The sequence below is a fragment of the Sarcophilus harrisii genome, chromosome 6 (genome assembly GCF_902635505.1).
Source record: "Sarcophilus harrisii chromosome 6, mSarHar1.11, whole genome shotgun sequence".
NCBI classification, from domain to species: Eukaryota; Metazoa; Chordata; class Mammalia; order Dasyuromorphia; family Dasyuridae; genus Sarcophilus; species Sarcophilus harrisii.
This window is the reverse complement of record NC_045431.1, coordinates 246,402,833-246,430,047: the sequence shown is the minus strand read 5'-3', so window position 1 is coordinate 246,430,047 and position 27,215 is coordinate 246,402,833. Positions and strand designations below refer to the sequence as shown.

At 38.3% G+C, this 27,215-nt stretch overlaps 2 protein-coding genes across 2 annotated transcripts; both read left to right on the top strand.

Annotated features, from left to right (window-relative positions):
• The first annotated feature begins 393 nt into the window (after positions 1–393).
• On the top strand, positions 394–11,984 carry LOC100931615 (membrane-spanning 4-domains subfamily A member 4A). Its single transcript, XM_012553030.3, has 7 exons — positions 394–564; positions 2,028–2,196; positions 5,371–5,499; positions 8,823–8,879; positions 9,429–9,587; positions 10,992–11,093; positions 11,651–11,984. The coding sequence occupies exons 2-7, from the start codon at positions 2,041–2,043 to the stop codon at positions 11,783–11,785; spliced, it is 738 nt and encodes a 245-aa protein (XP_012408484.1). The 5' UTR covers positions 394–564; positions 2,028–2,040; the 3' UTR covers positions 11,786–11,984.
• Positions 11,985–15,683: 3,699 nt separating this feature from the next.
• On the top strand, positions 15,684–26,207 carry LOC105751018 (membrane-spanning 4-domains subfamily A member 4A). The gene is made up of 7 exons (XM_031941361.1): positions 15,684–16,067; positions 18,491–18,662; positions 19,521–19,652; positions 20,326–20,382; positions 21,349–21,507; positions 24,042–24,143; positions 25,275–26,207. The coding sequence occupies exons 2-7, from the start codon at positions 18,507–18,509 to the stop codon at positions 25,344–25,346; spliced, it is 678 nt and encodes a 225-aa protein (XP_031797221.1). The 5' UTR covers positions 15,684–16,067; positions 18,491–18,506; the 3' UTR covers positions 25,347–26,207.
• Positions 26,208–27,215: the final 1,008 nt, after the last annotated feature.

The window sequence follows — 27,215 nt, the reverse complement described above, 5'->3', positions numbered from 1 at the left end:
CCCCTTTTTGATCTGATTTTTCTTGTGCAGCAAGATAATTGTGGAAATATGTATAGAAGAATTGCACATGTTTCACATATATTGGATTACTTGCCCTCTAGGGGAAGGGGTAGGGGAAAGGGGGGGAAATTTGGAACACAAGATTTTGCAAAAGTGAATGTTGAAAATTATCCATGCATATGTTTTGAAAACAAAAAAGCTTTAATAAAAAAAGAAAAAAAATTGTTATGGTTTATAACTTGAATTCATTATCAAAGTTACAAAAATAAGCAAGAAAATATATCTTTTGTAAAGAGACAAAAGGAATTGTTAGTTACTTCCTTCTGTTGGAAATGAAACAATTCACCATATTCAGAAACTCTGCTTGCTTTAGTCATCATCAGCATATCCTTTGAGGCACAGAGAAAACTAAAGGAGGAAGGACAATGTGTTAGGGGGAAGCAGGCAGATAGCATAGAGAGCAACTGCAGAGGAAGATCTCCTGTTTGGGGAACTCCATTCACTGACTAGGCAGTGTGTAAGGCGGAAGACTTGTAGACCTGGAAAAACTAGTGGATTGGCCAGGTAAGAACACTAGATGGTTCCCATTTTTGCTTCCAGATGAAGTAAAAACTGAGGGAAGATGGGAGTGGGGGAGGAACACAAGGGGGCCTTGAGTGGGAAGGAATATTCAAGTTTTTGGGTCTGACAGCTCTTCAGTCAGCCATCTCCTGGGGATCCTGGGACAGAGCATGTTTGGTTGTATTAGCATGAAGATAAAGGTTCCCAAAGAACTTCTGGACCTTTATAGTTCTTCCAGAAAGCTCCTTTTAATTTTGCCCAGGTTGAAATCCTCTGAAGGGAATGGGCTGTCACTGGTGTTTCCCCCGAACAGTCCCTGGTGCCTCCCAAACACTTTGGCTCAGGAGCAGCCAGAAGACTCTGGATCTGCCCTGGGTATAAGGCACAAGAGGCATGGTTCAGTGGCCTCTATATTTTTGTGGCTTAATTAATTTAAAATTCAATTCAAGGTCTACAACCACCAGCCCCCTTATCCTTGTGTCTTTGATAATATCCAGGATGAGGCTGGAGAGGATGAGTCCTTGCATAACTGGGACTCCTTCTGCCTTGAATTTCTAAGCCCAGAGCTCATTGCCTGATTCTCCAGGCAAAACTAGGGATAAACATTTTGCATCAATGGACTGATGAGGTATGTTTTGTGGAATTAGTGAAATCCCCCTCTTCCTTTGGTGGCAGTTTTTTTTTGTGTGCAGATAAAATTAATTCTGGAGAAGGAAGAAGGGATGATTCTCCCAGTCTTAGCTCCCTCTTATACTATTATCTCTTAAACATCACTGCTGTAATGGAGACAATGAGCCATTATGATCCCAGATGGATGGGAGGGAGAGGACGTTAGAGGTGAGAGACCTTACTCACCTCTATATTTTTGTGGCTTAATTAATTTAAAATTCAATTCAAGGTCTACAACCACCAACCCCCTTATCCCTGTGTCTTTGGTAATATCCAGGATGAGGTTGGAGAGGATGAATCCTTGCATAATTGGGGTGGGGGGAAATGTGGGTAATATATGCCCTGTAATGGTGATTCATGAATGTTATCTTTCCCTGTGAAGGACATGACCTCTTGTCTTTAGATTTCATCCTATGTCTCTCAAAGTCTTTCACATCCATTTCCTCATTTTATCCTTTCAACAACCTAAATCTTCTTCTTTCCAGGATAACCGTTCCCAAATTTTTTTTCAATCAACTGTAATGTGGCTAAGTCTTACTCATCCTAGTTGTTCTCTGTAGCTTCTCAGGCTATTCCTTAAACACAGAACCACAAACTGAACCCAACAGTCCAGTTGTGATCTGACTTAGATTCAAGAATACGGCCCTATCAAATTCATTATTCCAGGCTCTCCTCTCTTACTATAACCCAAGAGAACATTAATTTTATTTTTTTAGCTCCTGTTCCAACTTTCTTTTTTTTGGGGGGGGCAGAAAGTCACACATGTTTCATGTGCTTCTTCTGTTCTCTTCTTACAGCATCACCAGCGTCATGGACTCCCAGGAAAATCCAAAGGAAATGGGGCCATCCTCTTCTCAGCCAGGTTTCATCAACTTCTCACAGGTTCCATTGGCGATGCCCATGCAGCTCTATAAATCGAAAGCACACCTGCAGAAATTCCTGAAAGTGGAGCCCAAGGTCCTGGGGGTGAGTCCAAGTTCCCCATTTCTTGGGAGAGCACTCCTATGTTTCTAGCTGGGAGGAACTTAAGAGATTTGTGGATTTGGGAGCCAGAAGGAACTGCTTTTGTCTTGTGTCTGCAGAGCTTGGTACAGTGCCTGGCAAGGAGTAAGAGCTTAGTAAATAAATGCTTATGGGATGATTAACTTAAATATTAACAAGACAGAGTTTAATACCATGAAGTATGAAATGGACACCAAAAATTATTTACTCCAGTCTTCCCTGGCTGGTTTACAAATGAGGAAACTGAGACTCTGCTAGGGTTAGAGACACGCTCTGAGCATAGAGATAGGACATAACAGACCCTAAGATGATGATTCCAATCCCAATACTTTCTCAAGAGTCTGCATCTCAGGAAACTCCCATTTTACAGATGAGTAAACTAGAGAGAATCAATAACTTTTGCTGGTATGAGGGTATTAAGGAGAAATGCTCATAATCTGAACAAATTTCTTTTCTTAAAATTCAAAGCTATTTCCATTCTACAGGTTGCTTCAGAAATATGACCTTCTCAAAGCTTGGTAGACTTTACCTTGAGCCAGAATGACCCTTGGGATATATTTATTTACTCTTAAAAGTGGACATTCTCCCTGCTTGTCCTGCTCTAAACAGTACCAGTTAGAACAAAGGAGGATCCAGGAATTTGTACCAACTTCGTGGGTCCCTCGTCTCAAATCTTTTAATTTAGACAGGGAAGGAGAAGAGAGATATCTTTTTCTTTTTAGCTGAGGGGGTAAGGAGGGTTTAAGTTGCTGACTTGGAGCTTCTGCCTCCCTCTTGTTGTCCGAGGGAGTAAAGTCGGAATTTTCATATGAAGCCTTTTTTTTTCCTATTCTATCCTTGATGATAGCATTATATAAGAATGACTAGCAGGAATAGGATAAATAAGTGCCCAAGTGCTTCTTGGGAAGAGGAAGAAAAAAGAAAAGGGAATGTCTCAACACTGGAGTTCTAAATTGAATGGATCTTTTCTTTATGTACTGATACCAACCATCTGATCTAATTTCTCCGACCTTTTGTTTATTTACCCTCATGTTTCCTTGGTTCAGCATCAGGAGTATAAATATTTAATAATAGGTTCTTGAAAAAAATGCATGCAGGACACCTTTTAAAGTTTAATCTACATTAACCTAATTGACTACATCAATTAAGTCTAGACAATCAACAAAACAGCAAATCAAGCTCTGATTTAGAGGCATTGCTAATTTCAGAAGGATAAATACTTCTGACAGTTTAGCCATTGGCTCTCCCAACTGCTGATTCTTTAGTATATCCTTGTATCTTGGAAAGTATGGGCTTCTTGGGCCAATAAGAGCAAGGAAACAATTTGAAATGGCTGATAGCATAAAAGAAATTAAATAAATCTTTTACAACTGTTTAATTAGATTTTCTTTTTGGTTTACCTCTTAGCTGGCAAGTAAATTATTAAATAAAATGTATTAAATTATTAAGTAAATGCTTAATAAATGTTTATTGATTGACAGTCTGACTTGGGGGCAGAGAAGTAAACTACCTTTCAGGGATGTCAGTAGCCTGTGTACTAGTCTTACTTCAATCCAATAAATATTATTAATTTATTATTTATTATTATTAATTATTATTATTTTAAATAAAATATTATTAATTAATATAATTAATACTCAGGCTCTGTGCTAATCTCTGGGGCTACAATTAATAAGGAAAAAAAGTACAATTCCTGCATTCAAAGATCACAATCTAAAGAAAGAAATGAAACAACAGGAGACAGGAAAACATAGGAGGGAGAGCTGGGACAACAGAGGCTGCCCATTTCATGCCCATTTCTTGTTCTGTGGAGTTGAAGTGAGAGGGCAGTGATGCTAAGTGGAGTGATCCAAGAGTCCAATATCTGCCCTTTAGAAAGGAAAGCATTGGGAGAAGTTGGGATTCCAGCTTTATCCCTCTAAACTGAAAGGAGAGGAGGTTGAGGGGGGGGGGTGGTATCCATCAGGGCTTGAGTTAGCAGGATGGCAGTGAGTCTAAAAGTGATGATTCTAGTAGGGGCTCCTCCTTCCAGGGAGCCGAAAACTGGGCATTGAATGTACAGCACATACATTCTCAGTTACACTTGTTTTCCAGATTGTATTCACTTTCAAAAGCCCTCAACAAAAGCTACTCTAGAGCCCTCTCTTTCTCTTGGTTTTGGAGTGAATCTATGGTCCCTCTGGTGTAAAATGCTTCAAACTGGCCCCAGCTCTGGGACATATTTATGGGACCATAAGGGAATGAAGGGTGCTATGAGCACAAGTGAATTGTCCAAGTCTGTCCCTTCGTGTGAAAGGCAAGACTAACTCAAATCATGTGACTCTTAGTGTCAGCTGTTTTTATAGTATTCCACAATGCCTGGTTGTTTTTTCCTATTGAGATAATCATTCAAATTTGCAAAGCTTCAGAATTTGCTAAGTATTTACTAAACATTATCTTGTATGTTTAATTAAAATACATTTAATAATTTTAATGTAAAAATTAATTTTTGTCATCTGGAGCCATGAGGGAATTCTCTGGGAGGAAATGTCTCCCTACAAATTCTCCATTTGTAAATGTACAAAGTGATCAGGGGTATTGTGTCTGGGATCACATAGCCAATACTTATATGTAAGAGAGAAAAAGATCACAGCCCAGTTCTTCCCTCCAGAGAGATCTCTATTCATTGTGTGTTACTGCCTCTCTTCCATTGATCTGATTAGAGAATTTTAGAGCTGGACAAGACCTTGGGGAGCTTCTGGTTCAATCTCATTTTACAGATGAGGAAACTGAGACTTAGAAAGAAAGGAAGGGACATTTGTCAATTTCTAGGGATTTTATGTAAGAGATCTGGGAATTGCTCTTTATTTTCTGACTTGACAGCCCAATTATAGATTTTTATTAAGCCTACTCCTCAGTAGCGGCAGTATAACCAAACACTACTAATATTCCCCCCAAATAGATCAAAAACACAACCCCAAAAATGTACTATTTAAACTCATAACAATAGCACAGCTATACACGCCAGGCACTATGGGATATATCCAGTGAAATTCTGGAAAGGAAAACATTTGAGGAAGGCAGAAGAACATAACCTTCATTTCTAGTGAGAGGTGAATCATTCCTCTGCATGCTCACGAGAATCTCTTTTCCTTCTAGACCATCCAGATCATCATTGCCCTGGTGAACTTCAGCTTAGGAATGGTTCTCATTTTGATTCCTGTGGATCCTTATATGCATGAATCTTTTTTGTTTCACAGTGGCTACATATTCTGGGGAACAGCATTTGTGAGTAGAATTAATGAAACTAATTCTGAAATGTAGAGTTATTCCCGTTAAGTCTAGAAGACAGGTGGGAACTTGAGTCCCAGCAACATGTCCCTTGTTCCTAAGGTTTACTTTTTGTTTCTTCCAGTGGTAGATTAGGGGAAGGGTTGATATACATAAATACCTACATATGCATATGCATCAATATTTATATCTTATATCTCTGTGCAGTGACTATAATGTTAGAGTGAATTGTCAATATTTCAGGCATTCTCTAGAACAGCTTATCAGCAGATCATTTCCCTTTAAAATGACATAATAAGCATAAAACTTTTATTTGATTACTTGTAGCCTGAGAAAGGCACGGACTCCCCATAGCTCTTTGGGCTGCTTCATAGTGATCACTAGGCTATAAGGTCAGATTTTCCTAGGGAGGAGTCATGTAGTCATATACAAAATCATTCAGAGTCCTGGTCATGAGCCAACCTCAGGGGTGGATTCATCCTTGTGATTTGCCATTGGAATCCCTGAGATTTATTTGAGGGGCTCCCCATTTATGCAAAATCAGTCATCCTTGACTCTTAAATGTGAAACATTTATCGATAAGAAAAACAATAATAATTGAGGGTAAAAGTAAAAATAATGAAAATGTAACAGTACATCCCATTGTCCATCGCGGAGAGTGAGCACATCCTATAGAAAACAGCAGGAAGTAGATTGAGTAGGAAAACCCATATACAAAGGACATCTTAACTCTGGACTATCATCTCTGCAGCTCTCATTCTTTCAATTGCAGTCTGTACCGTGCATCACCTGCCGGGCAAAAGAACTCTGCTATCAGTTCTGCTCCTCGTCCTCACAGCTGCTATGCAAACCCAAATTTCTCTGACTTTTGGGCTGAGGGAACAATAGCTTTGGTATTTTTGCGAGGAAATTGGGGTTCAAGTTCTCCAGGGTCGGTGTTCTATCACCATCTAACTACCCCCGTGGAAACAATATCAAACTCTTTTATCATACAGCTATCCTTCATAATTATTATCCTTTTTTTCTTTAAAAAAGTAAAATATATCAGCATAGTTTATTTTTTGCTCTTTTTTTTAGCTTTTTATTTTTAAAATATATGGAGATAGTTTTCAACATTCACTTTGCAAAATCCTGTATTTCAAAACTTTCCCCTCTCCCTTCTCCCACACTCTCCATTAGATGGCAAGCAATCCAATAAATGTTAAACATGTGCAATTTTTCTATGCATATTTCATGCTACATCATGAGATTGCAGATGCAAATCTCATCTTTCTTTTGAGACAATAAGAACAAGTGATATTTATACAATGCTTATGATGCATTAGGGATTATAGAAGAGGCATTGATTATCTTATTTGATCCTTGCCACAACCCCAGGAGGCAGGTGCTATTAATTTTTTATTTGCTATTATTATTATTATTTACTAATATCCCCATTTTACAGATGGGGAACCTGAGATAAACAGAAGTTGAAGGACTTGCCTAGCATCACCCAAGTAGGAAATGTCCTAGGCCAGATTTGATTTGTATTTTCTGACCTTTGGGCTGGCTCTCTCCCTACTGTGCCACCTAGGTACCTTCACACACATAGAATGCTCTAGGGAAACAAACACAGAAGGTTTCTCCTCCGAGAGGTGGTGGTGGCTGTTCATCATGTCTGACTCTTTGTGACTATATTTAAAGCTCATTTGACCAGTAAGGAAACTGAGGCCTCCAGAGTCATATGGCTAATAAGTGTCCGAGACAGTATTTGAACTAGGCCTTCTTGACCCCAGACCTGACACTCTGTCCACTGCCCCACCTCGCTGCCCTGAAAGGTTTCCCTTCTCTCAGGAGGGAACCAGATGGCAATAAGCTCAGAAAATCCTTCAAATGTGAGGATTCGACTTTCTCCAATCATCTCTCAGCAAAACCAGCTCCCAGCAGCTGTACATTTCCCCTTTAGTCAGCTCTCTCCAATGATTCCATCTGAAACAGCTGCTCTTGTGATTCTCCTCCATCCTTCCTTAAAGCAGCAGTCTTTACTATTAACCCATCTCCTTAAGCAGCTGCTAACTACACTCTTTCTTCTGCCTTCTGATCCTCTATGCTGAGCTTGGTCCAACTTGTTCTTCTCATCTCCTCTCTTCTTTAGCTTCTGTTGCCTCAAATCAAGCCTTTTGTGTTTAGTGACTCATTTTGATCTCATTATGTACAACTCAAAAGCTCTACCTTTATGTGAGGTGTGATTGCAACAACCCTTCTGTGATCTTCCCATATTTCCCAAAGCAGCTTGTCAGCCATAGGCTTCAAAACCAAATACAGCTAAATGCAATGGAATCGCAGAACTCACAATTCACCACAGTACCATGAGATTAGCAGTGGTTCTGTTTTCAAAGAAGCCCCTTTAGTATGTATATATGTGTATGTATCTGTCTATCTATGTCTATTATCTATCAATTATCTATTATCTATCATTTATTTATCATCTATCAATGTATAATTAATGTATTTATCATCTAGCAATTATCCATTATCTATCATCTATCTATCATCTATTAATGTATAATCTATATATCTATCATCTATCTATCAATCACTTATTTATCATCTATCATTTATCAATGTAAAATCTATGTATCTATCATCTATGTATCTTGTCTATCGTTTATTTATCTATCATCTATGTATAATCTATATATCTATCATTTATTTATCTATCATCTATCAATGTTTAATCTATGTATCTATCATCTATCTATGTATCTTGTTTATCATTTATTTATCTATCATCTATGTATAATCTATCATCTATCTATTTTATATGTGTGTTTATAACAGAACAATTTTCTCTCAGATCTTCAGAATGTTTTATGAATCTTCTTATACACATAAAGATAAACATAAGTATAAGCACATGTACATCTAGAGGCACACATACATTTTTATTTATACACATATCTATATATACACACACGCACATGTACACATCTCTCTCTCTTTCCTTCTTCTCTCTCTTCCTCCCTCCATCCTTTCTCTCTTTCTTCCAAACTTTCACCAAGTCCATGTCATTGAAAAAACCTTTTTTTTAAATACCTTTTTAGCAGGGTTACTTGATCTGAGAGCGATTTGTGCTAATTCTCACTATAAAAGAAGTCTGTCTATTTGTTCTTTCTCTAAATGTTTAGGAAGCCCCTGAAGTAGTTGATGGAGCCATCAGAAACATCAATTTCTTAGGAATGGGAGAGGCAGATCTTAGTGACTGACTATGCAAGGGTGAACACAGTAGGGATAGAAATGAAGATTTGAGGGCACTGATTTGTTCTCCATCCTGTTCACAGTTCATCATCTCTGGTTCTCTCTCCATCGCTGCAGAAAAGAAAACCACAAATACCCTGGTGAGTGACACTCCCTCTTTCTCTGCAGCTCAAGAGGAAGAAGCTTCTGATCTTTTTTGTACCCTCTGAAAGGAGAGGGAAAAATAGAAGAATTATTGAGACACAATCTCAGCAGCCGTTAGCTGGCCTGTAATATGCTTGCTTGGCCAACACCACATGGTTAAACTTAGAATCACAAGTTTGTGTGTGAATCACTTTTGGCTGCTTTCCCATTATTCAGATTGCTACCTGGTAAAACCTGAAGCCATACCACAGAAATAAAAATAGTTTTCTTGACTTTTCAGTTCCCTTGATCTCTTAAGTTATCTTAATGTAAAGAAAGGGTTTCCACATACATGTTGCATTTCTAGTAGAATGTATGAATTTTGAAAAATGGGCAATTTTCCTTTTATTCCTTGTATCTCCAGTATCTGACATAGTCTCACACATAGTAAGTGCTCAATAGATGCATCTATCTCTTGTTGCTGTTGGATGCACGTGTGTGTCTTGAATAAGACTGGATATGCTCCCTGGGTGAATGTTAAGAGGTTGACTGTTCTGTGTTTTCAGATCCAAAGCAGCCTGGCGATGAACATTCTTAGCTCAGTGGTGGCCGGAGTGGGAATCATTCTTCTCTCAGTCAGCTTTATATGGTTTGATCACGCTCACTATTTCTGTTACCGAAGTAATGACAATAAAGTCTGTGTTTTTGGTCATTTTCTATTAGTGGTGAGTATTTCCAAACTGGGACCAATACGATCATGGATCTTTGCAACTGACAGTCTTTACAGACCGGGGCAAAAGCATTATAAATTTTGTAGAGGTCCGAAACTTTGAGAACAGGTGGTTTCTTTGGGTTGGGAAACAAAAAAAGAGATATTTAATTATATTATTACATATGATATATATATAATATTATTTATATTATATATATCAGATTAATATTTATGATCTTATTGCTGTGATCTGAGTCAGAAATGTAAATTCTGAGAACTTCAAAGGGCAAAAAGCAATGAACATTTCCATTCAATTCAGTTCATTTTCATCAATTTGGTGAAATAATAACCATAATAATAATAAGAAGAAGCAGTTATTACCATGTGTGAGATGATAAAGTCTTATGAAAGAAAGCTTCAGGAAGTATTAAAGAAGAATCAGCTTATTTTCAGTTTAAAAAGGAGATGAGTCAAGACAGCTTTTAAGGAGTAAATGCTAACTGAGATTGCTCTTGAAGAAGTAGGATTTCAGCAGATAAACATGGGGCATATTAGCCTTTTCCTGGCTGGTGGTTGGTACAGGGAAGGTCATTGAAAAGAGAGAGAAGAGAGAAAGATATGGGGAGAGCTAGCCTGGATAAAGTTAGCCTGGATGGAGATCAGGAAAGAGAAATCATGACAGCAAGAGATAAAGATCACATAGAGATGGAATTAGAGATTAGGGACAAGTGTGGGGAGCAAGAGATCTTCTAACGATGCCCTTGTTCACCTCCCCTTCTATTAGTGGATGATAAACATTTCAATTAAGAGCAGGTCTCTGGATGGTAGCTACAGGTACCATCATGGGCTCAATGCACCAGGGAGTTACTGATGACTTGAGCTGCCCAGAATCACCAAATCTGTAAGGAAAATAGACACAGAAATTGAATCCTGGTTAGAACTTTGTTTACTTCTAGGGAGTTGGAGGCTTCCTTTATCAAATAAACTTTTGCTGAGCATCCGTGACATACCCAGATGGATGCCAGTCTAGTTTGTATATGGCATGGAACACAAGGGAAGAATACTTATGTGATCATAGGCACAATGCCCAGTGGGCATTTCTGATCCTTTTTGCTGATGTGCAGAATGGGAATAGTCATCCTTTTATGATATGTCACACAGGGTTATTGTGAGGGAAGTGCTATGTGAATCTTACAATGCCATTGAAATATGATTTGTTATTATTTCTAATAATAAAATAAGTAATATTCATATCATACCAAGATCTTTAAATATGTCTTAAATTTTGTTTTGGGACAATCTCTCATGTCCTGTCTTGTCCTATCCAACACTCCCTTTTACCTAATTTTTTCCTGAGTTGTTAGAAGTGGATCTCATGGCCACCTCTCACCATTTTCTCTTTGGTTCCTCTTTCCAGGGAATCAATCTTATTCTTCTGATCCTAAATATTTTGGAATTTATCCTCTCCCTTGTGGTCTCAGGCTTTGGCTGCAAGACAAGCTGCTGTAATCAGAGTGGGGTGAGTAGCTGAAGTCATGGGGTGACCTGGTCACTTTGGTGGGACGTATAATGAATCTACTGTTTGGAGAATCACTAAGTGGCTCCTTTTAGGCGTAAAAGTGGAGAGTGAAGACATATCCTTGAGCCTCATTAATTGGGATCATTTGATTATCTTGGCATACCTTGGTCAGCCACCAGATCTTTGGAAAAGGGAAAATTATGGATCAGCCTTTTATCTCTCCTTCTATATTTTAGGCAAGTTCAGAGAGCAACCTAGCCAAGGGTGAACTTGGAGAAAGAGTGAGAAAACCTGAGGGGAAGGTGGTCATAAGCTAGAAAAGTGGAGGGAAGAGAAGAAGGCAGGGAGATGGATGAGTGGCAAGTTCAAAGAAAGAGTGAGAGGATATGAGACATTGGCTATCACCCTCAGAATGCCAACTTTCCTCTCTCATTTAGCCTGACTTGGACCTTAGCATAAAAGTCATGTCACTAGAAGGTTTTCTGCCCTTATAGTCCCTTCAGTTTTATTCCTGCACTTTTGAGGGACTCACTTCAGGGTTTCTGTTGATATTATAGGTCACCGTGTTCATGCCTTCCCCACCTTCCGTGCCAGTAAATCCAATTGCTGAAGCCTGCAAAGGAGGGACAGTTCAGAGCCCAGCTGCTGACCCAAGTGCATCGCCAGGAAGCCATCCTGACAGTTTCATATAGAGCACATGCTTCCCTGTTCTTAGGGAAGGCTCTTTGCCTTGCTGACTGTTTCTCAATTTTAAAAAAAGAAAAAAAATAATGTTGATTTCCTGGGTTTCTTTGTTGTGGACTCCTTACTTCCTCTTTTCTTTCTCTCCTAACACTCCCCTAATAATGTCAAGGATTTGCTCACAGTAATATCAATAAAAATGTCAGTGAATTTGTTTTAATGTGGCTGACCCCAAATCCAGCCTGGATCCCTATTGGAGTTGGGTTTGATGGTACAGAACTGGAACACAAGCTGTCCTCCATGAAGGAGCATCCTCAGCTTCTGGAACAGCCTGCTGCCTCCTCCTAGGATGTACCCGACTTCACTTCCAATGCACAGGGCTCCATCTTACTCTTTGATCTTTGCTCTGGTGGCTTTCCTAGCCTCTACTTGCTTCCCTGTCAGTGAGTCATTATTTACTGCTGATCTCAAAGTTTTCCCATTTGCCCACCAAATCATAAACTCCTTTACAGCATCCCCTTCCCCTCCCACCAAAGTCTCCTTTTTAGGACTTCCCGATTCAATGTGGTGTAGGAGAAGGAACTCTAGTAGGGAATCAGATACAAGTCTTACTTTTTACACTTGCTTAGAGATCATCTAGTTTAGCCTTCTCTTAGTCCAAACAAGTTCCCTGAATTTCTTTGGTTCATGTCAGTGATTATCATATTTAGAGTCTTGTCTTCCAGTCTGGTGTTCTTTTTTTTTTACCATGGCAGTTATCTCCCTGTTGTACAGAGAGAAAGTACCTCATTTCCCTACTCTTGTGAAAATGGGGAAAATATTATATATAGAGGCCAAGAGAGGACTGGTAGCTTTGCTAAAGACATACAGTTTCTGAGAAAGTGCTATGGTATAGCCAACTTTCCAAATGGTCTTTTGTCATCCGGCCAAAGGCTCTTACACTCATTGCGGTTTCCTGACTTTTTAGCTTATGAGAGAATCTACAATTGAAGCCCAATATCCTTAGCTCCATCACAGAGCAAATTCTCCCTATAAACCTTGGTTTATTTAAAGCTTTATGGAAGTTATCTTCTAATATACTAATAGAATAAATAGGGATTTTTTATTACCAAGGTCCTGAAACTTTTTTTCAAGTTTAAATAAGCAAAATAATCAAGGGTGAAAATTAGCACAGATATCTTAAAGAACTATGTGACAAATTGATGGTCTAATCAGGATATTGGACCACTATATGATTCTGAATTGCTTTAAAATGGATATCAGTGATTTGGAGAGATTGCTTTTCAAATATGCATGTGACGCAAATAAACTTGGGGGTATAGAAAACGTTCTGTATAAGATGTTGGGATCCAACAAATGATTGGAGAGCTAGAATTAAAATGTATCTGCTAAAACAGCAGGAAAGATAAACGCAAAATTTTATGTTTTAATTAGGATAGGACTCTTGCTGGTTTTATATTTCAAAAAGATCAAGGAAAGAAATGAAAACTCCATATGTACAAAAATAATTTCAGCACCTCTTTTGTGTTTACAAAGAACTAGAAATCAGGTAGGTGATCATCAAAAGGATGAACAAATTATGGCATATAAATGGAAGGAAACACTTCACCCTTGTATTGTATACTATTTTTCAGGATTGACCTGGATAACTAGACAAATGAAACACTTAACACATTTGACTTAAATTCTAGCATCTGCAGAGGTCCTGAAAATTTCTCACATCTATTTTTTCTGGAAATATTCAGGGAGAGAAAGCTTTACATTAAAATGTAATTCAAATTTAACACACTTAACATGGCATTATTAACTGTTAATGTTAAAATTTCATATGGCAGTTATGATATGACATAACTTTTTAAAAATAACATTTTGTTATTTAGTCTGTTGTAAATCCACAGCACTAAGAACATGTTTCAGGTGTGTAACCATAAATCTTTTTTAAAGAAATTCAATAGTATTATTTTTCCAATTATATGTAGTCAGTTTTTAACATTCATTTTTATAAGATTTTGAGTTCCACAGTTTTTTTCTCCCTTTTTCCCTCCCTTGCTTCCTTCTTCCTCAAAGCACCAAGCAATCTGATATAGGTTATACATGTACAATCATTTTAAACATATTTCCATATTAGACATTTTGTGAAAGAAAAATCAGAACAAAAGGTAACTATGAATTTTGTAGATGACCTACTGGATTTAAATGTGTGGATCCTCAGCTATGAGAGAGAGAGAGAGATGAATCTTACTTACAAACCAGATGCTCTACAGGTGTTTGGAGCATAAGCTGTTCAAAGAATACAGGCTGTTGTTGTAGTTTGTCCTTCGTTCTGGAAGATGACCATGACATCAAGGAGGGAATGCTGTGACATGCAATTGAGTTGAATTTAAGTAAGGGATGGACTGTGCAAGGTCACTGGCACATTCCCCTCCAGAGCCAACTGGGACCAGTGGCTAGATATAGATCAGGATGACTGGAGAGGGCCCTGGATGAAATGGGAGACCTGGGCCTTTTTAAGCTAAAGTCTCAATTTGATTGAGGTAACCTCCAATCAGTGGTTAAGGCTAGGTGAGAAAGAACGGAAGCAAAGAATGGTCTTTTTTACCTAGTCAAAAAACAAACAAACAAATGAATAGATAAATCGATAAATGAAAAACTATAAACATTAGGAATCCTTCTGAGAGGGGAAGACCCTCAGCATTTCTGGCCAAAATGACATTTGCTATTTATATTCACTCTGAGGCAATCAGGGACAAAACAAAGACCGGGTGGGTTTGACCTTTTGTGGGTCAATCAATGAAAGCTAGAATGATTTGGTATTTAAGTTATAGAAAAGAAATCTAGATTGCGAACACCATGACATTAAGGAAGAAAGGAAGGGAGGAAGATGGGAGTGGGGAAGGAAGGAAGGAGGGAAGGAAGGAAAGAAAGAAGGCAGGAGGGAAGGAAGGGAGATAGGAAGGAAGAAAGGAAAGAAGGAAGGAAGAAAGGAAGAAAAGAAGGAAGGAAGAAAGGAGGAAAAGAAGGAAGGAAGAAAGGAAGGAAGGAAGGAAGGAAATTAGGTAGAAAGGAAGGAAATTAGGTAAACTACATTGCCAGGTCCTGAGTGGGGAAGCTCCTACTCACAGAAATTGTCACTTGTCCTTCGTTCTCAAAGATGACCATGGCATCTGGGAGGCGATGACATGAAATATGAGTGAATTGAATTCAGGTGAAGGAGGTTAGTTAGATAATTAATTCTTGATTAGGTAAATAAAGCCATTCTCTGCCTCAGCTGCTCCCCAGCCATAATCACTGAAGGATATAGTCTCGTCAAATTGAGACCTGTTAAAACCTTAGTTTAGAAAGCCCAGGCCTCTCACTGGATCCGGGGATGGCTCTGGTCCTGATCTATGTCTGGACACTGGACCCCGGTGGCTCTGGAGGAGAAAGAGAGGCTGGTGACCTTGCACAGCCTATACATTAAGCAATGATTTCCAGGGACAAAGCTGAACTCAGTAACCCTGTTATTCTGAGAATGAAGATTGATGAACATGTCAGCTAGGTGGTGCTAGATTTCTGGGCCTGGAGCCAGGAAGACAAAAAGGCAAATTGCCTCAGACAGTTATTGGATGTATTAGCCTGGGCAAGTCATATAACTTTTCTCAGTTTCTTCATCATAAAATGAACTGGAGAAAGGAATGACAAACCATTCTAGTATTTTTTGCCAAGGAAATCCCAAAGGGGGTCATAAAAAGTTGCACACTACTCAACATGAATAAGAAAAAGAACAGGATTATGTATAGCCATTCTTCTCCTCCTTCTCTTTCTCCTTCTTCTCCTTTTCATCCTCTTTTTTCTCCTTCTCCTCTTTCTCCTTCTTTTCTTTCTTCCCTTTCTCTTTCTTTTCCTTCTTCTCCTTCCCCTTCTCTTTCTTCTCCTCCTCCTTCTCTTTCTTATTCTCCTCCTTCTTCTTTCTTCTTACTTGAGCTCCACTAATTCCAATTGCATTTCATCCATTCATCCATGTCTTACTATCTTTTCACATTCTCCCATAATACATGCGATAAATTTGTGGCACAAACTTATCATTAGTCACTTCCTATATTGGAAAGTAATAGTTCGTGATTTCTGGAAACTGCTTGCTGTAGTCATCACCAGCACATAAGTAAGAGAAGACCAGGGGGAAGGGCATAGTTTCAGGGAGAAGAAGGAAGATAAGACAGGTTGGAAACCTAGAGGAGGAACCCTTGTCTCATCAGACCGTGAGGAGGAAGATTGAAGGCCAGGAAACCCTGGATGAACTAGTGAGGAGGAGAGGTAAGAACTCTTTGTGATTCCCATCCCTGGTTCTAGAAGAAGCTAGAACCACAGTAGATAGGTTTGGAAGGAGTCTAAAAGAGTCCTGAGGAAGGAATATTCCTGTTTAGGATTGAAAGAGTTCTTTAGTTGGCTCTCCTCCAAGTCAGACAGGACAGATCAGGTTTGGTTACCAGAGGATGAAGATAAAAGATCTTTTGACTATGAGCAGAGATCTTCTGGGTCTTCCTAGCCTTGTCTAGGCTGGAATCTTTTGAAGGAAATAGATATTCATTGGACAACCCTTAGACCTTCACAAAGACTTCTAGCTTGGGGGCGGCCAAAAAAAGTCTTCCAATCTGCCCTGTTTTTTCCAAACAAGAAGAATAGATAGTTGTCCTTTTGAAGATCCTTCTGCCTTGAATTCTTCAGTCTAGAATTCATTGCCTGTATCTCAGGTGCAACCAGAGTCTCTTAAACTAGAGGAAAAAAAATTGTATCAGTATATTGACAAGGTCCCTTTCTTTGGTGACAGTCATTTGCACATATAATTGTGCAGATGGGATTAAGGCTGGGGAAGTGGAAAGTTCTTGAGGGACTCCTAAATAGACACTTAAATTCCACTGCACAAATTTCAGATCTGTATTCATGTCAGCTTCACTCCTACAATGTGGACTTGAAGTCCTTTCTAAAATCTAAGAGGGTGCAGGATGGGAGATGGGGAATATTGGCAGTCAGAGTTCACAGAAATCCACACACCTTTCCCCCTTTTCACATCTTATGATATATTCTTCAAAGCCCAGTTCAAAGGGGAACAACAACTTTAAGCTTAACTTCCTGACCACTTGGGGCATCCTGAAATAATTCTTCCAAAGCATTTCTCTCCCCTAGACTTTTCCAGAGATAGTTCATAGATTGCTTCCTCCCTCCCCCTAATTCTCTTGTTTTGTCCATTCCTTCTCCCTAGACAAGGGCAAGCGTTGGAAAATGAGGATTTGTAGTCTTCTACCCCTTTCTTCATGACATAGTTGAATTCATACTAAGCCTTCAGTGCTCCATCGAATCAAGGAATCAGAGTGGAATGGGCCCTTTTAGCTGATTAACTTCATTTCTTCCTATTTATTTTCCCCATTCTAGATCTCCCTAGTGCCCATAGAATGAGGAGTTTGTTGGGGAAAGTGTGTTGTGGAAATAGGCTTGAGCTGTGGTCTCTGTGCCCCGCCTTCTCTGGAACAGAGAAAGAGTGAGGTTATTAATTGGATCCTTTTCATGGTCGGAATAGGGCTGATTTATAAAAGCTTGTTTCTCCCAGCCACCTTTAAGTAAGATTGATAACCTCATTTATATGTTTTATTCAATGAATTCCCTTTCAATCAATCGATCAACCAACAAAAATATATTAAATGGACACTATATGCCAACCTCAGCACTATTCTAGGTATATTTCATGGGGAAACAAATTAAAAGTTGAGACAGTTGGACAAATGCTAGCATGGCTGACAAAGTTGCCTCCACGTTAAGCCTCAAGTTTCTGAGCCCTTTTCAGGGCTGATTTGCTTATTGTTCTCTGGGTATAAGTAAAGAGAAGGGATTGGAAGAGTAGGTATAAAGAGTTTTGTAAATGATAATGTCCTTCTTGCCTAAGTCCTATTGCCTAGGTGGAATATATCCTAATCTAACCATCTGGGATAGTTAAGAATGAGAAGGATGGACTGAAGATCCTTACCCACCCATATTTTCATTCAGACATCTCCACTTCCTCAGTTCTCTCAACTTTGAGGATAAAATTCAAGGCCTCTGGAGGACTCGGAACCTGAGTCAAAGTGACAGCCGTGCATTTTTAGTTTGATTCAGACTGATCAGTCCCAAAGTTCTATATATGAGCCAGTTCACCTTGTTCTGATCTTTGATCAGGACCCAGCCCTAATGGACAGGTGCCTGTGGTCACTTCCAGGATAGGATATTTCAATCTATACTAAACCCATCTTCATAGCTGGAAAAATGTCAAAAGTACGTATTTTATAATCAGGGTTATCTTCCCCTATGAAGGACACAACTCCTTGCCTTTGGATCTTGCCTTTCATGTGCATCGCCTCAATCTATTCTTTCAACAACCTAAATATTCTTTTTCTACAGGCTAATGATTCCCAGTTTTTTCTTCAATCAATTCTCATATAGTATGGTCTAAGCCATTTGCCATCCTGGTGGGACTTTTCTGTATACTCTCCAGCTTATCAATGTTCTTCTTAAATTATAGACCCTAAAATTGTGGTCTGACAGGGCAAAATCTGCCTGGGGTGTTATTTAGACACCATCCCTCTGTTATTGTAGCCTAAGATTGTGTTAGCTTCTTTCGACTCCCTTTCCACCATCTTTTTTTTTTCTTTTGAAGGAGAGGGCACCCTGAACCCATTTTTCATGTGAATTATTTTCTTTTCTTACAGCAGCATCAGTGGCCTCATGGACTCCCAGACAACTACAAAGAGAATGGTTTCAGCCTTTCCCCAGTCAGGTCCTACTTCCTTACCTCAGGATGCAGGGAAGGGATTTATGCCATTTTTTCGATCGAAAGCACACCTGCAGGCATTCTTGAAAGGGGAGCCCAAAGTGCTGGGGGTGAGTCAAAGTCTCCATTCTTGGGACAGTAGATTCATATGTTTCTGACTGAGAAGAACTAACAAGAATTCCCTCTACCAATATAGCTAGGCAAGAACCCACCATTTATAATCTTAGAGTGTTGCTAGCAGTCGGTAAGAAATTAAATAAGATGTCTGGGATCACAGAGTCAATCTATGTAAGAGTTAGGAGGACCTCATCCCAAGGTCTTCCTGACCCTTCAGCAAGATGGCTATCCATTATACTTTTCTGCTTATCTGGCTCTTATATAATTCTAGGATTTTTGGAGCTGAATAAGACCTTAGAAACTGTTTAGTCCAACTGTCTTATTTCATAGATGCGGAAATAGACTAAGGAGGGCAGCTAGATAGTAGAGTGTTTAGAGTGGAATCGGAATCACGAAGACTTATCTTTATGAATTAAAAATTGGTCTCAGACATTTATTAGCTGTGTGATGCTGGTAAGTTACTTAATCTAATTTGCTCAGTTTCCTCATCTGTGAAATGAGCTAGAGAGGGAAATGTGTCTCTGCTAAGAAAATCCCAAATAGAATCATGAAAAGTTGCCCATGACTGAAAAAAAAACAGAGCAAAGGACTTGTCCAAAGTTCTCAGGATTTTAGGGAATAGAGTTGGGGATTGATCCTATTTTTTCTGACTTGAAATTTCAGTTAATCAATTAGTCAATTATAAGCTTTTATTGAACCTCTATCACATTCCAATTCCTGTGACTTCTTGCTCATCCTCAGTAAGGGTCTAATAAAAAACACGTTTGGGAAGGACAAAGAAGCTTAACTCTGTATCTAGAGAGAAGTGAATAAATCCTCTAGGTACTCATGAAAATCTTTTTCTTTTTCAGACTGTCCAGATCATGGTTGCTCTAATAAACTTCACCTTAGGAATGGTTTTAATTTTGACTTCTCTGGCAAATTTTCATTACCTGAGAAATTTTCTGCTTCACACTGGCTACCTATTCTGGGGACCAATATTTGTGAGTAGAATTAATGAAGCTAATTCTGAAATATGGAGTTTTTCCCTTTTGTTCCTTGGAGAGTCATTTGTCTACAAAATGATCTTTATGCCCAGTGTTTCTCATTTGCAATTTCCACTGGTGAAGAGAGGGAAGGATTGGTATATGTTAAATCCAATGTATGTATAGATATTTATATAATTATCATGCTGCACAAGAAAAATCAGATCAAAAAGGAAAAAAAAATGAATAGGAAAACAAAATGCAAGCAAACAGCAACAAAAGAGTGAAAAATGCTATGTTGTGGTTCACACTCAGTTCCCACAGTCCTTTCTCTGGATCTAGATGACTCTCTTCACCACAGAATCATTGGAACTGGCCTGAATCATCTCACTGTTGAAAAGAGTCATGTCCATCAGAATTGATTATCATATAATCTTCTTGTTGCTATATACAATGATCTTCTGGTTCTGCTCTTTTCACTTAGCATCAGTTTCTGTCAGTCTCTCCAGGCCTTTCTGTAATCATCCTCCTAGTAGTTTCTTAGAGAACAATAATATTCCATAATATTCATATACCATAATTTGTTCAGCCGTTTCCCAACTGATGGGCATCCATTCAATTTCCAGTTTCTTGCCACTACAAAAAGGGCTACTAAAACTTGTCATTCATGTGTTACATCTTCTGTCCACAGTTCATCATCTCTGGTGTCCTCTCTATTGTTGCAGAGAACAAAACCACAAATGCACTGGTGAGTGACATTCTCTCTATGTCTGTAGCTCAAGAAGACATTTTTGATCTCTTTTTTCACCCTCTGGAAATTTTTAAAAAGAAAACTATATAAGTTTAGTTCAGAGAAATGAAGACGAAAATCTCATCTTTCCTGGTCTTTTTCTTCTTATCTGTATGGAAACACAACTACTCATGAAATGTTTCCTCTCAGTCATTGACCAAAGCTGACCAAAGGCATAGTCTCATTGAGAGATAGCCTCAGTAACCCTTAGCTGGGCTGTAATAGGCTTGTCTGACCAATGCCATATGGCCCGTCTTGTAACTTGAAGTCACAGCGGGTATTAATCACTATTGGCTATTCCTCCATTATTCAGATTGTTACCTGGTAATGCCTGTAGTCATACCAACAACAAAAAAAAATAATTCTCCTGGTTTTTCAGTTCCTGCTGACCTCTTCAATTATATCAAGGTAAAATTAATGTAAATAATGTAAAAATATAAAACAATAGTAAAAATTATATTAATGTAAAAATAACGGGGGATTAATGGATAGACTGCTTGACTTGGAGATATCTTTATCAAATCCAGCTTCAAATCCTCTGTGTGATCCTGGGCAAGTCACTTCACTCTGCCTCAGTTTCCTCATCTGTTAAATGAACTAGAGAAGGAAATGTCAGATCACTCCAGTATCTTTACCAAGAAAATTCCAAACTGGGTCATGGCCTGCAACATGACTGAAATGATTGAACAACAACAAAGGGTCCCAATGCAAATGTTGTATTGCCTATAATGCAAAGACTTTGAGAATGAAGCAGTTTTTAAATTGGTCCTTGTATCTGGAGAGACTTGAGCATCCAGCTGCTCAATATCTTTCTCTTGCTATTGGATGCACATCCATCTCTCAAACAGGACTGGATACACGGAAGCTGCTCCATGACCCCATGTTAATGAGTTGACTGAGAAGTGGATTTTTGTTTGCTTTCAGGTACAAACCAGCCTGGCAATGAATGCTGTAAGTTCAGTAGCCGCAGTACTGGGAATCATCTTTCTCTCATTCAACTTGACATATATGCAATACTCCTATTATTTTTGTCTTAGAACAGTTGTCTCTGAATCCTGTTTTGGGGGCATAATGCTATCTGTGGTGAGTACTTTCTAGCTGGGGCCATTTCTGACTATGGATCTTTGGAGTAGATAATCTTTTTTTCAATCCAGGGCAAAGACACTAAGAACTCTGAACCTCTGAGGAGAAGCAGTTTGCTTGAGTGAGGAAAGAAAAGGAAATTCCTTAGTATTTCTGGTCATTCTTGTGTTTGTCTCAGAAACATGAATTCTGTGCATTTCAAAGGGTCAAAAAGAAATTATTATCTTCATTCAGTTCAGCTCATTCCCATTTTATTCAATTCAACAAATAAGGATCTGGATATGTAGCTTTCTTTCTTTCTTTCTTTCTTTCTTTCTTTTTTTTTTAGAACATTCTCTGGATATTTTATTGTATTTTTATATTTTTCTTTTTTCTAGCAAATTTATTTATTTGTAAATAAATCATATTATTAATTTATTTAATAAATTATTTATAAATAAATAAATTATTGTAGCTTTTTATTGATAAAATATATGCATGGGTAATTTTTCAACATTGACCCTTGCAAAACCTTCTGTTCCAACTTTTCCCCTCCTTCTCTCCACCCCTTCTCCTAGATGGCAGGTAGTCCCATACATGTTAAATATGTTAAATACAATATATGTATACATATTTATACAGTTATCTTGCTGCATAAGAAAAATCGGATTTAGAAAGAAGGTAAAAATAACCTGGGAAGAAAAACAAAAAAAAAAGCAAACAATAACAGAAAGTGTAAATGCTATGTTGGGGTCCACACTCATTTCCCAGTGTTCTTTCGTTGGATGTATCTGGTTCTCTTCATTACTGATCAGTTGGAACTGATTTGGTGGCTATGTCCTTTTTAATACTTGTGAGATAATAAGCTCTGCGCAGGAAATAAGAAGGTAATTTTAAAAAATGCTACAATTCCTGCTGACAAAGAACTCACTCTCTTGTTTGTTCTTTGGGGAAATAAAAGTAGGGAAAAAAGATCTGTGATAGAAGAGGGCAAATAAATATGAAGGGGAGTTTCAGGAAATGTTTGAGGAGAGGGAACCTATTTTTGACCGAAGGAGGAAGTGGTGTCAAGAAAGTCATTTTGGATTATTTTTTCACTTAAAAGCATTTGATTTTTCCCCTCCAATTATATGTAAAAGTAATTTGCAACATTGCTTTTTGTAAGATTTTGAATTTCAAAATTTCTCCTTACCTCCTTTCCCTCCCTCATCCCCCATTCTGATACAGGTTATATATGTGTAATCATGCTTAGTATATTTCCATATTAATCATGTCATGACAGAAAAATCAGAACAAAAGGGAAAAACCACAAGAAAGAACAAATAGCAAAAGCTAGTGAAAATAGCATGCTTTGATCTGCATTCAGTCTCCATAGTTCTTTGTCTGGATGTGGAAAACATTTTTCCATCACAAGTCTATTGGAATTATCTTGGATCACAAGTCTATTGAATTATCTTGGATCACTGTATTGCTGAGAAGAGTCTTTCTCAGGTGATCGTCACACAAAGTTGTTACTGTGTACAATGTTTTTCTCACACTTTACGTGGCATCAGTTCATAGAAATCTTTCCAGGCTTTTCTGAACTCCACTTTCTTATTTCTTATAAAACAATAGTATTCCATGACAGTCACATATAATAACCTGTTCAGCCTTTCTCCAATCGATGGGCATCCCTTCAATTTCCAATTCTTTGCTGTCACAAATATTTTTGTGCATGTAGGTCCCTTTCTATTTAAAAATGATTTTTGAGGATAATTTTGAAGGAACAGAAGAATCAACAGATAAACATGATTTTATTTCTAGACTTTTGTCAGTGAGAGTAGGGGCAAGGGGGAGAGCAGGGCAAGAATGAAAGAGAGAATGTCCAAATTTAGCTTGGATGGAGAATAGAAAAGAATGAATGCAGTAAGAGATAAAGATCAATGTATGATTTAGGCAAGAACTACAAATGAGGAACAAGAAAGAGTTCCTCTAATAAAAGCTTTTGCTCCCCATGCCTTAATGAATTATAAATTTTTAAATCTCAGGATTCTGACTGGTGGCTGAAGGCACTCTTGTGGGCTAGGAAACTTCAGGGACTGACTCACCAAATCTTACACAGAAATTGGCCCCTGATCAGAACTCTGTCTCCTAGAGGTTTTACATTTTCCTTTATCAAACAAACCTATTTTGAGCATCCATGATATACCCAAATGGATGCCAGCTTAACTTGTGTATGGGACAGAACCCAGTGCTCCATGGTGTGTGATCATAGGCAGGTCAGCTTGCACAACAAGGGTGGTCATCTTTGTACAATATATGACACAGAATTATCATTAACAAAGTATTTTATGGGTCTCAAATATATTTATTTGTGGTATTATTATAGCTAATGAAACAAAAATTACCCTCCGTATTACATTTTAAGGTTTGAAAAGAGCTTCTTATATATCTTGGATTTTGTTCTCTTCCTTTTCTCACATTTAATCTGCTCTTTTATTTTTTTCTTCCTGATTTATTAGAAGTTGGGTCTTGGGTAAACTCCTCAACACTTTCTGTTTGGTCCCTCTCTCCAGGGAATCAATGGGACTCTGCTGATCCTAACTATTTTGGAACTTGCCATCTCCCTTACAGTTTCAAGCTTTGGCTGCAAAGCCACCTGCTGTAGTACAAGTGGGGTGAGTAGCTGATACCATGAAGTGACTGTTACTTTGGTGGGACTGGGCAATAGGGCTTCTTCTGGAAGGATTGGGAGCTAGGCCATTTCAAGGCCTAATGGGAGGACAACCTGTCTTCAGAGAGAATAAGTGTCTCTGCCTCCAGACTCCTAAGCATCATATCTATCATCAGAGACCAACCCTTTTCTGGGGCCACCATGGAGGATATAAAGGTTCCTCAGGGTTTTTTTTTTAAATTAAAGCTTTTTATTTTCAAAACATATGCATGGATAGTTTCCAACATTAACCCTTACAAAATCTTGTGTTCCAAATTTTCCCCTCTTTCCCCCCATTCCCTCCCGTAGATGGCAAATAATCCAAAATATGTTAAACATGTTAAAATATATGTTAAATCCAATATATGTATCCATATATATACAATAATCTTGCTGCACAGATTCTCAGGTCTTAAAGAGGCACAATGGAGGGAAACTTTCCCCTGTTTTCTCCCTCACCAGTATTATTCAATTGAAAATCCATCATTTACCCTACAATGAAGCAGATATTGTATCCTAGATAAGGATAAAATAGTTGGGGAACATTTGTTTTCTCTACCTTAGTTCCAAATAGAAGACATAGAAATTGGAAGGGCTTTGGTCAATTTGATGACAGTTTGATGATGAGTCTTTATTTGGAATATTGCATCCACTTAGGAAAGGTGTGAAACATGTCCCTTGACTAGAAAGGAACCTATCAGGACATACCCAGATATGGACCACCTAGACAGAGGGCACATCTTTACGTCTCATTGGTTGTTTATCTTGGGCTTTCTAGGTTTGTGTCATTTTTTTTTTGTATTCAGCATAAATGAAGAAAGCAGTTATAGAATCACTCCATTCCAGAGTGACCTTGGAGACAGAGTAAGAAGGGAAGATGATGGGAAGAGAGGAGAAAAATGTTGAGAGTGAATTGGAAAATTAAATGTATGTGGGAAGTTGGCCAACCAATTCTTTAGAATGGCAGTCTTGTAGGTACTTGTAGCCAGAGCCAGTCCTCGGCATAAAGGTGACATCTCTAGAGACTTTCTGCTCTGACAATTGCTTCATCTCTTTGTCTCCATGGGGGACTTCTAAGTTACCATTTGCCTTACAGGTCACCATTGTCATGTCTTCGCCATCCCAAGCACCAGAGAACCCTGAAGACAGACAAGACTTCAAAGTATAGTTGCTGATACTCCTGCAGTGCCTGCGAGCCATTATGCTTCATAGAAAACACATGTCCCGTTCCCAGGAAAGACTCCTTCTATTACTGGCTGTTTCTCAACAAAACAGAGTAAATTTCTTGGAATTCTTAAGCAATTGCCTTTGGTTTTGGCCAGGGTCTAATCACATTTGCTTCCTCATTTCCCACAACAACTCTGATTATCTCAGTATTTGCTCACAACACTAAAAGGAAAAAATGTCAATAAATCATATATATATATTTTTTGCTGAACACCAAGGCTAGCCTGTCTAAGACTATGGATATTGGGACATAGGATAGGATAAGGGAAGAACAAATGGAGATGGAGGCACAAAAATAGGTCCTCTCCCACGAAGGAAGATTTTCGACTTTTGGAATGTTTTGCTGCTTTTCCCTGATGATTTACTGTGATTCTACCTCCAGTAGTCTAGGTTCCATCATCTTGGCTCTTTGACCTCTTGGCCAATGAAGAAAATACCTTTTTTCTACCTTGTTTTCCTATGGGTGAGACATTTTTAGGGGAACTTACTCTGATCTCAAAGATTCTTCATTTTGGTATAAACTGCTACCTTTCCTCAATAATTTTGATTTAAATCAATATTAGGTTTATACAATTTAGTAACTATGAAACAAATAATAAAAATGTTCAAAAATGAGTGAAAATGAGTTTGCTGTGACAACAATCAAATTTAGTGTCTCTTCTAACCACTGGTATTAACTTCTCCATTCTAGAGAAAGAAGTTCATATTCAGCTATCTCAAAATACTAATTAAAGTATCTTCCCAAGAATTCATTTCTTAACATTTGTTTCTTTTTAAAAGGTAAGAATTAAAAAAAATTCTCAAGGCAAAAGAGTTATTTTAGTCTTTTCCTTTACAATGAATAATAAACAATTGAACCTTGGTCTGTTCACATCATCCTCAAAGAATGATAGTTAAAATGTTCATGACTATGATTTCATTACCTTTTTTTTTTTTTATGCTGAGGCAATTGGGATTAAGTAAATTGCCCAGGGACCCACAGACAGGAAGTGTTAAGTGTCTAAGATTGAATTTGAATTCAGTTCCTTTTGACTTCAGGGCTGGTGCTCTATCCATTGCACCAACTAGCTGTCCCTTCATTACCTGTTAAAAAATAATAACAAACAAGAAGCCAAACAAATATTGTCTGTAGTCTGTTTGGGAGAGATCACCGAAGTTGGTATTAAAATAGTGGTGGCCACTTCTGGGTCAATGAATAATAAGATAATGAATAGATATTTTCTCTTTTCTCATGATTGTCCAAAACAGAAATTATGCACTAAATATAAAGAATTTTAGCTGTTTCTATAGTCTAGAACCTCTGGAAATCAAAAGAACATAAAAAAACAGAACAAAACAAAATTTAAGAACTGAAATTCACTGACCCTGAGCTCACTCAACATCCCTGCCCTCCCGCCCACATTATCAGCAGCAAGGCTCAACTAACAGAGCCAGGGACACAACACAAATGTTCATCAAAACTCTTTCCTATACCTTGATCCTCCCCCCCTCTTTCCAGTGCTCTAAAACTCTGGTTTCAGATTGTAGAGTTTTCCCTGGACCTCAGCAGCCAGCTTGACCATGGTTCTTCAGGAGCAAAAGCTTGCTCAGGGATCCAAACCCAAAGAATCAGCACTGCAAAGCTCTGAATTGTCAATACCTGGGAAAGCAAACCCTATCTTGCTGGTGTCAGGGCAAAGAATTAAGGAACAGAAGGAGTAAAAAGGTCCCCAAGACTAGATATGTGTGTGTAGCTCTGTAGTATGTCAGTAACTTTGAGGGAAGAGCATAATATCTGATAGGATCAGTTCTGTCTACCCCAAAATCAGTT

Excerpts from the sequence above, each read along its gene's own strand:
- LOC100931615 (XM_012553030.3), top strand. The coding sequence starts at position 2,041 with ATGGACTCCCAGGAAAATCCAAAGGAAATGGGGCCATCCTCTTCTCAG. Across the intron at positions 2,197-5,370 it reads TGGAGCCCAAGGTCCTGGGG|ACCATCCAGATCATCATTGC; the intron begins GTGAGTCCAAGT and ends TTTTCCTTCTAG. Across the intron at positions 9,588-10,991 it reads TTGGTCATTTTCTATTAGTG|GGAATCAATCTTATTCTTCT; the intron begins GTGAGTATTTCC and ends TCCTCTTTCCAG.
- LOC105751018 (XM_031941361.1), top strand. The coding sequence starts at position 18,507 with ATGGACTCCCAGACAACTACAAAGAGAATGGTTTCAGCCTTTCCCCAG. Across the intron at positions 18,663-19,520 it reads GGGAGCCCAAAGTGCTGGGG|ACTGTCCAGATCATGGTTGC; the intron begins GTGAGTCAAAGT and ends TTTCTTTTTCAG. Across the intron at positions 20,383-21,348 it reads ACAAAACCACAAATGCACTG|GTACAAACCAGCCTGGCAAT; the intron begins GTGAGTGACATT and ends GTTTGCTTTCAG.